Raw genomic sequence first — 13,620 nt, 5'->3', positions numbered from 1 at the left:
GGTTTGGGTTTCTATGGAATTTCACATAAGTTTGTACACACTAAAGCATGTCTCTTTCTTGCTCTAGACACAGTTTGTGAGGTGAATGCATGGAGAATTTTGTTATATCTTTTATTTTGTCTAGTTTATGCCTTTGAAACCACAGATACCTTGAGCTGCAATCGTCCAGACGTATACAGGCAACCCAAGCCATCTTGCCTCCATGGCAGTGGTGTACATTCCTGCCGTGCCCACGCCCACCACCCCCAACGGGACAGACATGGAGCCATTTAACTTGACCTCTACGGCGTCCATCAACATCACATCGGTAGTCGCGACGACGCAAACATCAGAGCAGACGACGCTTAATGTGACAGACTCCCCATCCACGCCACTTCCTATTTGCTTATGGATCCTGTATGCTGAAGTGGGAAAATCTAGGTGAGATATTCAGAGGCCATGTTTCTTGTTATAGGCCGTTTTAGTACTAGCATAGGAGGAAATATACAGGGAACAACAACAAAACAAATTTCTGTTGTATAATATGTAATACAGAATCAATAATCCAAAGAGTTGAACCAGGGTTGAACTGATGTGCTGGGGCAAGACATAATATGTACATTGTACTAACCTTGCTTAAGAAACATTTCAAACCTTGGAGGTGTGGAATACATATTTTGTGTGTTGCAGACATCAAAGTATCAGTTGTTCTACAGTGTATCGAAGTTCAATTAATATGGGTTTAATAGTGAAAGTGCTTTGAGACTAACAACTGCCTGCAGCTTGGAATTTTCTACTGTGACCATTGCATTTTTCTCATTTACAATTCAGTACACAGCACAAAATTAGCAGTTCCTCACTTTACAGTGCTGTACTAATGAAATTTGTTCTGTTGATGACACTGAGGTTATTTGTGCTCTATTCTTTGATATTGCTTGCCATTTGTAACCCATGGGATAACATTACAAATGATCCACTGTTGAGCTGTCATATTTGTCTTGTGGCTGACCTGTATTTAAGTCATCCATATTATAGAGGTAATTGTTAACGAAAACAAAATCATCAGATATGATCAAGGTCGGTCACTTGTATATTTACCGTGTAATTTATTCACAGTATAGTGTACAGTGTACAAATGATGCACAGGTGTGAGTGTGTCAGTAGGAATTGTGTGCATATGTACATGTAAGGTACAATGTACCGGTAACTATGGGAGTCTTGTTGGTTTACACTTGAGACTAAATTCCATCCTTACCACATGCATACTATTCCTACTGACACACAAAAATACATGCTCATCATCTGTGTTATAGAATTGCAGCAACTTTTTTTTTTTGGCTAGAAATCCTGTTTTTGATCATGTATATCTGAGGGGAAATTTACAGGATGCATTTCTTTTTGGCTTACCATAGATGCAATCCATGCATTGAATACTTCCAGCCACTTAGCCAGTGATTACTTGATGCACATTTAATTTACTGGATGCATTGTTAGCCAGCCAATAGGCCTTTCTTACTGAGTGCATGAATGCTTGCTTCGTGCACGAACTCGTGCTACAAGTGTTCAGTAACATTTATAGGGGTTGTCATCAGTATGGCAGTGTGCGTCCAGTAAAAATGCAACACGCGGCTCTCGACCTACGAGATCACAGAATTTTCTCAACCTGTTCCATAGTAGTTTACATTTTGTGTATGGCTGAGACTAAACAATTGTCTGACCATATTTGATACTGTATGCTCATACCCATTTTAAAGCATTTACCATTTACTTTCAAGTAAGACCTTTCTCATAATCAAGTGATGTTCTCGATTTAAAGAGATTGGACAATGATTCATCGGAATGCTATCACTGCACAAGTGCATAACCCATGCATAACACTGCAACTACATGTGTACACGACAACCACAAGCAAGACTGGATCACATGTATCATAAATCTTATGGATCTTACTGGATTCTGTGTTACTAGTACATCAAAATGCATTTTATACGCTTGTTGGGTCAAACTCAAGCAAAAATTTCACATTCTATGAATCATTGATTTGGAAAAGAATGGGTTGAAGTGTACATGTAGATGTGGTAAAGTGATTGGCAATAATGACTCTGCAAATATTTACAATTTTTTGGATAGTACAAAGGTCAAAAGCAAAACTTGAAGGTCAAATTATTTGTATGAATGAAAATCAAGCAATATATGAGAATGATGTACAACTGTATGTCTATGCTTCTCTCTTCAAATTAGTTCTCAGGCTACACTTACATTGTAAATCAATTTGATTTTGTAGATCAAACAGTTTATGGATTTTTTAGATAACATTGATTTACCAAAACTGAATGCGATTTTGCAGAGTGCAACCTGAATGCAGTGAACAATGCAGTACCTTCTTCATGCATTTTCTGCTTACAGTTCCTTGAATGTTCATCATAAAATCTTGTTGAAGCTACTGATGAGACCACTCTTTGATGTCAGTGTGTTAACATATGAATAGTGAACCGAAGCGTGATGAACCTTACCCTTATAGGGCAGTTTGCATAAAATCTATAAGCCATAAATTTGGTACTGTGTATCTAGCATCTGTGATGAAATTGTGTCATAACAAGCAAGTAAAAGCAGCTCTCTTAAATGTGTGTGATTGTGGCTATCACTAGTGGCTATCAGTCACCAACGATTATTTCCCAGCTGTTGACACAGTCATAGTTTGTGCAAACATGGAACTGAGCGTGTCCTACTGGATTCTGTTTTTTGCAATGCAATGCTTACCACCAATGACATCATAGCTATAGATATAAAGTGTATACAGCCTGTAGTGTATGTGTACATGTTTGTGCAGGGTAAAGTGTGAAGTAGCTGTGCATTTGACAGGATACAGTTACCGTACTTTATAATGGAGTGTTTGTTTTGCTGGTTTGCCACCTAAAGGAAGTGTATCATTATCATTTCCATGCAGCGGTCAATTTCTGTGAAATGGTCAGCCCAACCCCTCCCCCTCTTCACTTGTTGTGTTGTCTGTACCGCAGACTTTTAATGCCCCACACATGTCAGGGACAGGGACATACAGACATACACTCTCCCTATACTGGGGCAACAATAACACACAGATCCATGCTTTGGTTTCGACATAGTATTGGTACCGTGTTTGCTGTGGCAAACAGTTACTGTACCAGCTGAAATTTTTGCAGGAGTTTTATTTTCATGAATTTCACAAATTGCCCCAAACCGCAACAAAAACAGCATGCTATAAACAACAATGTGCAAAAGTATAATTTCAAAAAAAAAAAAAGAAAAAAGAAAGAAAGAAAAAGAAAAGAAAAGAAGATTGAGCTACAATGTACAAACTGTATGCCAGCGCTGGTTTGTGCACAATTCATACCGGTATGTACTGTAAGTCTAGCATGCTGCTTCGGCCATGACAATGCGATATCTGGGGCATAACGACATGCTAGTACACACATGTAGATTATCACTTTGAATGCAGAAGACACTACCTTTACTCTAAAAGTATTCAGTTCCAGTATTGTTGCCTGCGACTCATTCTCATTTATTTCATGAAAGGTGAAGTAAGAATTCCTAGACCCTTACAACCGCAAAATAAACAACACACAAAAATGTCTGACATATAAACATGAGCAAATATGTCATCTCATACTGTATTCAAAGTATGCACGTGTAGACATAAATTTGCTTACTGACTGGGTATTTTCAAAGTACTGTACAGAGATGTATTGCAGGTATATGTACATGTGCTATGTGTATTTGCTGGGGATTATTAAAGAGGAAATCCACCCCAACAATGAATAAACTTCAAAAGAAAGAGAAAAAATATTCCCTACAGAACTATACAAAAATGACAATAGAAATAAGGAAGATATGACATTTGAAATTTCACTTTTTTTCGGAAGACATTTCTTGACCAGTCCTTATGAATATCCAAATGAACAAGTTGACAATGTCATGCTCTCACAATTTCGTATTCGTTTCATATACAGAAATAACTACTGTATTAGCTACGTGTTTGTAAAAAGAATTTTTTGTCCCCTAAATTTCATCTATACATGAAAAATTGAGTGGGTGTGACATCATCAACTCGCTCATTTGAATATTCATAAGGACTGGTCGAGGAATGTTATCCAAAAAATGTCAAATTTCAAAACGTATTTTCTTTATTTCTTGTCCGATTTTTTGTCATTTTTTTTTTCGTTCTGTAGGGAATATTTTCTTTTCTTTTTTTAAGTTTATTTATGATGTGATGTATTTCAGGTGATGTAAATTAATTTAATGTTGTAATGTATACGATATTTGTACCACATGAATTGTTGTTTAAAGATCATAGGCAACAAAGAATCCATGTACTTAGACCCCTCCCTACAATCTTTTAGCAATGAATGGCTACCAGCTAAAGGTGTCGATGATTGATGTGTAATGTCAAGTTACAATGTATCATGACCAATGAATTGAGATGCTTGTGCCGCACAGTGAGATTTCGAAATGTGTCTATCTTCAATGTAAATTGTATCATATCAACCACCTTTCTATACAAGGTGCACTACTGCAGCTCATCTTGTTTTTGATAAGAATGGGATGCTTGTATTGAGCTATGGTAAATTTGTACTTGGTTCTCTCAAGATATCAGATTTTTTTTTGCCCTATCAGGTGACCCTTGTTCTTGAAAAAAAAAAGAAAAAAAAAGAAGAAACCCCAAACCCCGAACCACACACACACTGTATGATGACAAATTCACTTGGGGAGATATTTAAGTCTTAGTGAGTGGGTTTTTGATGTTTTTGTGTGTGTGTGTGTGTATGTTTTGGAAAAAGGGGACATGCAATTAACTTTAATAGAGAGCAAAAAGATCCGAGACTGTGATAAAGTATTATGATTAAATAACAAATATGAGAAGTGAAAGTACAATTTGTATATTACCAAAGAAAAATCCCTATGAAAATATTCCAAGTTTCTTAATGAGTGGGTTGTGGTGGGGGGGGGGGGGGGGGGGGGGTTGAGGATGGTTAAAAAGAATGGGACATGCAATTTACTTTAATGAACAAAATTATCATCCCTAGACTATGATTAAGTACATGTACTGCACTGGGAGAATTTTGTGTTAGGCCACTCTGCTGGCTACTGAATATGTTTAGTATGCTGATGGATTCTTTACTGTATATCATATGGCAGTCTTACATAGTATTCAAATGCATTTCCCCTTCCATGTAACAGTGTACAGCGAAACTGTGTGGAGAATGCCATCTGGTTATTGTTTACCTGCTGCTATTCAATCACTAATGTATTTCCGTCATGTCTTGTCGCCCTTTATTTGTGCCCCTCCCCCCAACCCACCCCCTCTTCCCCAACTGCAGAATACGTGTGTGGGATCTCATGCTACTAGTGCCCAATTTCCTCTTCCTCCTCTTCTTGCTCGTGAGGTCAAAGATCGCCGTCGCCAAGCTGCGGCAGTCCAACCGGCCGATTTTCTTCAGTTTCTACATTATGGTAAGAGGCTCCTCCTCCTATTTGTATTTCACAGAAATGCCGGTACCAGACTGGGTATCATGGCACATACATGTATGTTCATTCATTCACATATTTTTCCATCTCCAACAGAAACATCTTATAGATTTGTTTGTTTTTTGTTTTGTTCTTGTTTTTTTCCAGAAAATGAGCGCTTGTATTTAAACCTGTTGAAGACTAGTCCCGAGTATACTCTGGCAGATGTCTATGGAAAATGCGTGTTGTAGCAAAATCAGCCTGTCCTAAACAGGTTAACTTCGCAATGTACAATAAAAGAAATTATAAGTATGCAGATACTAGTAATAAGGAAGATTTTTAAAAAAATACACACACACACACAGAAACATTTTGAGTATATGACAGTGCCAGAAAAGGGGACAAATGCCCCCAAAAAGTGATGCCTGTAGGGTGCATTCCCCCCAAACATAATATTGTTCTGGGTTTCACATGATTTTTCTTCCGTTCTGCATTGTGATCATCTCATGATATGCTAAACAGTTTGTTGCAGTCAGAAGAGAATATATAAGAAAAAATTACAAGAAGAACATGGGGAATTCCCACAACGAAAGTACACTGGGTATTCCCAACAAGGAATTGGCTCATATTCTTACTTTTGAATCCTTCATCTTGATAGTAATTGTATGTGATTAGCACAATCCCATTACTTGTCTCTTGTATTTCCTTCCTATCTATTGCAAGTTTAATAGATGCAAAATGTCTGGCATTTCATAGTGGGTAGGATAACTCATAATCTTGAGGCCTAGATACAGCCGTATATGTAAAGATAACAAGAGGGTTTCTTGTGTGTTCTTTATGTAGAGTGTCTCACACCAATATATCTGATAGGGAAGAAATTAGTTAAAGGCACTGTTTACCATTGGGAACAGTGATTCTAGAAATGTTAGAGTTATCTCATTTGACGTATATGTGTAGGTCACTTGTATCACATTATATAGATGATGACTGGCGGGGGAGGGAACATACCGAATGTTCCACCCGAAGGGTTTGAAATGCTATTGAGGGAGGTTATAAGTCCCCGACTTCGTCTCAGAACTTATAGCCTCCCGAAATAGCATTTCAAACCCTGAGGGTGGAACGTTTGGTACATGTTCCCGACAACAAAAGTCATCATCTGTTATATTATATGGGTTAGTCAAATACAACGCACTCGATCGCTCGCACAGAGCCAAATTCACTGTGCGCGGGTCCTTCTATTTGTTACGTGAAAATGTTTTCCCATGGGAGAACATTACAAAATGTTCTGCCCATGGGCAAACATAACCAATGTGCTTCCATCACGTGACTGTGTTTAGCCTATCACTAACCGGTATTTGATTAACCCATTTGATATAACATTCTACAGTGTACTGTATAAAATTTTGCAGTAAAGTCTAGAATATAAGGAGATATCATTATTTTTCTTAATACACCATAACTGTGGACGGTTTAGTGTAGAAACAGTTTTATTATAACTATTTTTCACATTTTGTATATTAAACAATATTTAACATCAATTATACTGATTCAAATTTTTACATTGGTTGTTTATATCCCTTACTCACATGTTAGAACTATTTTGAAGCACTTAAGTTGGGTTTTTGTTTCATCTGTAAATGGTAAATAATGCCTCCTGTTATAATGAAGTCCTCGGGACTGGCAGTTTTCTTTCATTACTTAGTATATCGAAATTTCGTTATAACTGAACAAATCTACAATAAAAAAAATAGAGCCAATTATGTTGCGGCCTAAATTTTTACTTCGTTGTAACCGGAATTTCGTTGTAACCGTGTTCGATATAACGGGAGTGCACTGTATTTTATAACAGCAATGATGTTGTAGGAATCATGTGTTACGACTTTGTCTCTCCTCACTTTCAGGCCTTTGTTGCGACAATTGTTGGGGTGATTCGTGCCGTGGTGTCAATGATTGTAGATGCGGCAACAGAACCTGGTGACATAGCGGATACAGTAAGTATTTGAAAATATGGACAGCTATATTTTGTTTACAGAGCTGTGTAACTATGACAGGCAGGGTTTAACTGTTTGTATGATATATTTTTTTAGAACATCCACGGATTCAGAACCCTTTTTCTTTCTTTGAGAGTTTACACCAAATAAAGTTCAGATCGTATCATTTACAAATGTAGGTATGAAACTTGGGAGGAAAGAGGAATTTCAGCAAGTTTCCTCCGCATTAGAAATGAAATGACTTCCGTATTGTAATGCAACACAGAAGATTCATGGAAGCAACAAATTTACCTCTTGTAGAATATTTACCAGGACTACTTTCTCCACTCCCAGACAGCCTCTACAGATTTCAGTGTAGGCTGAATTTGTAGATAAATTTGTAGATAAAGCAGATAATTATTATGATACCACTTCCAGTCGCATAACTGACCCCACCTTAAATCTCTGCATTATGCTAAATGCGTTTGCAGGTCCTGTGGCTAGCTGTGCGGTTCGCTCTCATGACGATAGAACTCAGCGTGGTCATCTTTGCCATTGGCTTCAGTCATCTGGACAGCAAGTCCAGCGTCCGGCTGGTCATCCTCATCACTTGTGTCATCTCCTTCATATACTGTGTCATCCAGGTAAAGCTGAAGGAGGGGGATGTGATATGGCGGAGGAATCTTTTGAGGGCTTTGTCCTGTACCATGCTACTTGTGTGTTGTCAGTAGTACTGTGTATGCCTTGTGACTGCGTTATGGCTTCAGTGTTGAGAATTATGCGAGTTAACTGATAAATCACAAATGAAACAGTATGCCAAGTTATTGCTTTCCATTTGACAACGCAAATGGAATGTGATGACATATAAATACATAATGTATCACCTCAAAGTTGGGTAATTTGCCAGTGTTACATAGGGCAGATTTCTTATTCCAGCACTGTGCGAACTTAAGAGCTTTTGAAATTGTCTAGCATGTTCTCATTGGTGAAATAACTATTCTTGCCAAATATATGGTATATGTGATATAAAATAGAAGTTATAAGCATGATCCCATCAGTAACATTATTTTGTTAAATGATAATTTTGCATTTTAACCCTAAAAGGGTGGGGGGGCGGAATCTGCCCCCTCAATGTTTCGCGCTATAATTCTGTAACGTGAGAAGGCCTCGTCGCGAGGCTTCTTGACTTTGTTTGTTCAAGTCTCGCGCAACTTTTGAGACCAAATTTGCAACGTCCGCGCATACTTTTGCGAAGACACACTAATTTTTGTAATGGAATGTCACCCCAAAACGGGCACAATTTTGTGATTTTGTGTACATTTCCTGTGGAAAACAGTGCTCTGTCATGAAAGTCATAAAAACCTGATTATTTTTACAATTAATCACTTTCATTGATTAATTTCAAGCTAATTATGGTAGAAAAGTGGTCAGTGACAATTTCCAATAAAAAACAAAGAAAAAACAAAACTTGAAAAACAAAGAAATACATAAGAAATTCTGAAAACAATAAAATACGTAAAAATTGAAATGACTTTTTTTTTTTGTGATGTACAATTGTTGAATATGCTAGGACAGATTTACAGATCAAAAATTAGACTCTCAATGCTTTTAATTAGGCTGAAATATGATCTTAAGCTTAATTGCATAATTAATTGATTAAAATTAGAAATTAATTGTTTCAAAAAATCTTATGACACAATCTTATTGATTTTGACGTGGGTCTCACGCATTCAAAATTTCATCACGATCACACCTCTGATGGCTGAGATCTCGGGGGGGGGGGGGGGGGGGGGAATCCATCCCAAATTATGGAAACTGGATACCTTGGTAATCATTTTGTGTAGGATTATAAGCTAGCCACATGTCGCAAGCCCAAACATTTTAACTCACACAAAATGTACTATTTCACCCTTTACTTTGGTGATGATTATTAAAAACGAGCTGTAAAAAAAATCCAAAAAGCGGACACCTCAAAGATCAATACCAGAACTTTTTCCTTATCTTGTTATTGAAGTTTCTGATATATATCCTGAAATTGCTTCTTAACCTCATATCTTGTTTGTGTTGTTACAGGGTTCGCTAGAAATTCTCCACCCAGATATTCACTACGAGGCTAAAAACCACCATGACATCTTTACCCATGGCGGGATGATCTTTTGGTGTGTCAGTTCTTCCATCTTCTGTTTGGTATGCTCCTGTGCATTCGTCTTGGTTTTATTTTTTCAAGGCCATTTCCTCAAATAAAGTGTATTTTGAAGAAAAGAAATTAAACCAAAAATATAAAAGTTCTCAATTTGAATGAAACTGGTGTAATATGTAGAAAGCTTTGACTGTGTGAATATTGACACATTATTTAAGATAAACATATGGGAGTAATCAGATTGCCAGCCATCTTTACCTTGCGAGAGTATTATGATGTACATTCCTTTGATCCTCGTGGGAATTATGAAATGAAGGCTTTAAGATGCTCTTACATGAAATGGTATAATTTGTTAGGAAGGCAACACTTTGGTAATTGACACAGAGTTCTGGAAGTTTACCACATAGTTATAATTCCATATGTCGTGTAGAGTGTTAAAAAAAACCCCTCCCTGTTGGAATGATTTGTGAATAAGTGTTGTTTCTGAGAATGGGGGGTGTTGCATTCCTTACCGGCATTCTGTCAAGTCAGAATTGATTGCCTTCCAGGACACATGACAAAAAAAATGTAACCCAAGAATATAATTGCAAACTATCAAATAAAAACTAAAGATCTGGTTTATACTTTGCTTAAAGCATACAATAATTCTATTAATCTTCAGCTGTATGATCCATGAAATAATGGGACTACGTTTGTGAATAGTGCCAAGTTAGACCTCACCAGCTAAATGCTTTTCTTTTCACAGGCATACCTGATTGTGTTGCTTCTACCGTACACTCCACTCAGAGAAAGAATACAACTTCCAGGTGAGCTCAGTGGAGGTGCTGATGAAATTGCATCCTGTGAATATACAACTCATTGAATATATTGTTTTTCCAACTATAAATGTACTGAACTTTATTTATGTTGTCTGATTGTCTGATGAAATAACCTTGATACAGAAGAAGTCAAAGATACAAAATATTACAATCTTTCAGATTGCCTTCACATTCTTCTTGAAGTAAATCAGAATAGAGATATTTGTTATGCAACTGGTTATTGTATGTCATTTTGCTTTTGTCTTCTGTTTGAGAGATTTTCATTATTTCTCTTCCCTTCCCAGCAAAACGTTCATTTTACTGCTACGTGGCAGTGCTGGCGCTGCTCAACTTTTGTCAAGCTGTAGCGAGTGGCTTAATCTATAGCTGGATACTCCCAGCAATGTGGTGAGTGGCGCTGTTCTGCATTTACTGTCTATTTAGCTAAAGTATAACACGATGTTGACTACAGTTCTGGTGGAAGTAGTTTGTACGCATCACAGAAGGCAATATAGAGTGCAGATCTGATGGATCAGTACTTTCAATGTGTCGCAAGGCTGGGTAATGACAGCATGTCAAGACTACACCGATATGGTTTCGTGATGAAAATGATTTGCCATGTAGAGTCACTTTGTAAAATATAATTCTTTATAGTGTGCAGCTGGAGGATACGTCCATGGAGCCAAAATTTTGAAATTTACAATACGTACAAGAATTATCAACCAACCTCCTACCCATACATAGCACTGCCAGAAACATTCTGTTTTGTTCTGTACTGTACTGTACTGTTCTGTCTGTTCACCCTTCTGTGTGTAGTTACTCTTGATGTTGGACATTGTTTGTTTGTTTGTTTTTTAAGGTTGACTATGAATGACTAGGTTGAGGGATATATTTTCAGTGTGAAAAGCCTAATATTATACACAGTGATGTTTGAAAAAAAAAACACTGTTATAAACTTCAACCAAAGGAAATGAGGCATACATGTATATTAGCTATAACTAGGGAATTCAGTTGTGCATGTGCTACTGAAAAGTCAAGGTCAAATTTGTGGATAACTATGTTGCTGATGAAAGTTATTTAACAAATATGATCAAACTTGTTTGTATATATATAATTGGCTATGCAGTAAAGGGGAAAAAAAAAGTAAATTTCAAAAATGTGTAGAGTTTTAATACAACTAATACTCTGAACCAGCTAATACAATGGTTAAAGCTGGTTTGATATAGAATATCCCATTCCAAGTGCAGTTACAGCTGGTAATAGATTATACCAAGATTGAATGTTTTGTGGAGCACTTTTACATTTTGAGGCATTACCCAGGTGATATTGTAATGCTGAATGCCACAGTTGTTCTCAAACTCTTTGTGTTTTCTTACATTTGCAGCGTGGCAGACCTCACATCGTTTTTATACTTTGCATTCTTTGCTCCTGTCATATACATCGCATTCCTTCACAACTTCTTCCGGTGAGTCTGAAGATGGGATTCCATTATAATGTCTAGCATACATGTAAATTGTGTCAGATGACACAGTAACACCTCGAAAATTAGCTGTCTTCTTTCTGACATTTGCAATTGTCATTTACCTTTCAGTTAGACCCATAAATCTGCCTCTTGTTTGACAGTCATTATATGGTCGGCCCCTCGCAACAGACAGATATCTCCCATTCACTCTGCTGAGCGGACTGCGATGTATACGCTCACATGCAAGTTTAGCGCTTTGAACGTGGCTATTGCGAGCAGAGTTCGAAGGCCGTATTACCTGATAAAGCACGCAAAATGGTGTATAAGAGGATTAAATCATGAAATTGGCTAACTTGTCTCTTTCCTTGAGTGTAAAAAGGTGTGTGTGTGTGTCATTTTTGTGATGTCTTATAACGGAAAAAAGGGGAAAAAAGAGGAAATTCTACCCCAGTATTTATTTGTCGTTGTGCATCTAGTGAGTCCGCACAGCAGAGTAAATGGAGAGTACTGTAAAAGTGGATATTTTCACGCGACTAATTTTTCGCGTGTTTTTAATTCTGCAGAATCAAGACATCACGCACAGGAACGTATGGCAAGCAAAAATATTTGCATGCTTTTATTTTTGCGCTAGTTTCTGGTTCCGCGAAATGCGCGAAAATTTCAACAGCACGAAAATTTCCACTTTTACAGTATCTGTCTGTTTTGAGGAGCTGACCATATTACCGAGAGTACAGTTAACAAGAGACAGATTAATCACTCTATCTTTCAGTGTGTCTGAACTTTAAAACTCCTACAGCCAATTGAGCAGTTTTATGCTTCCTAGACATGTGCTTTAGAATTAAAAGAGCACATGTCATCACACATCACATTCGTAAGGTCATTAATGTCAGTGTTGAAAGAAAATTTAGAGTGTGGGCAGGGGGAGAGTCCAATTCCTAAGAAGTTTGTTTGTTATGTATTCATGTTGCTTTGTGGAATGTATTCACCTCAAATGAACAGCAAGGTAGATTAACAATGAACTGAAAATTTGGTTTGTAAAAGTAGAACATGCACGGACAGATTTTATTTTTGTTTTTTAGGGAATAATTTTTCTACATAATTGATATTTGAGACTTACATCTCTATCGGATATTATAGACTGAAATCATATGAAGCTCTCCTGCAACATATTTACACTTTCTTACAAATTTTGTTGCTGCAAGAATGGCATTTGATTATTGTTTGTTTGTTTGTTTGTTTGCTTGTTTGCTTGTTTTTGTTGAGCAGGGCATCCAAACAGGTTCTGCTGCTGTCATATGCGTCTCAGCCGGACGACAACGAGGACGAGACTCACCACTTGCCATACTCCATCAGCCGCGATGAGACGATAACCTCCTCGCTCTACGACAGCACGGAGTTCGGCCAGGGCAGCCCGCCACCCATTACTGGCCAGCTCTCCTTCAGCATCAACTCCCAGATCGAGCCGCTGCCACACGATCTCAACGACGCGAAAAGCTAACCTACGGGTTATTACCTTTGTCCAATTAACACCCAGTAAAAGTCTAAATATAGATATATATATTTTTGCGCAAATATCTTGATCTCAAATGGTACTCCCACGCATTATTCTGTGGCTGTTTTGTGACTGGTTGTTGTTGTCGTTGTTGTTAGCCTTATGTATTTATTTGTTCTGTGTAGATGTTCTCTTATTGCCAGTGAAAGATCTAATCTGAAACTTGTCTAATGGGAGATTGATGAATAGCAGCTGTGCTACAAATACCTTTACGAAAGGAAAGCAAACATTTACTGTCT

The 13,620-nt window shown here is 37.4% G+C and overlaps 1 protein-coding gene across 1 annotated transcript; it reads left to right on the top strand.

Moving 5' to 3' along the window:
- Nucleotides 1-361: 361 nt before the first annotated feature.
- LOC139718662 (transmembrane protein adipocyte-associated 1 homolog) lies at nucleotides 362-13,327 on the top strand (the record flags this gene model as incomplete). Its single annotated transcript, XM_071630120.1, has 9 exons — nucleotides 362-420; nucleotides 5,334-5,466; nucleotides 7,362-7,451; nucleotides 7,922-8,074; nucleotides 9,504-9,617; nucleotides 10,316-10,376; nucleotides 10,673-10,775; nucleotides 11,752-11,832; nucleotides 13,096-13,327. Coding segments are annotated over 9 exons (1,026 nt in total), but the record flags the coding sequence as incomplete, so codon positions are not given.
- Between the last annotated feature and the right edge of the window lie 293 nt (nucleotides 13,328-13,620).

This window comes from Diadema antillarum, unplaced genomic scaffold (assembly GCF_040938485.1).
Source record: "Diadema antillarum isolate AM-2024a unplaced genomic scaffold, OU_Dant_1.0 scf00000098, whole genome shotgun sequence".
Taxonomy (NCBI): domain Eukaryota; kingdom Metazoa; phylum Echinodermata; class Echinoidea; order Diadematoida; family Diadematidae; genus Diadema; species Diadema antillarum.
This window is presented reverse-complemented; position numbering and strand designations above follow the sequence as displayed.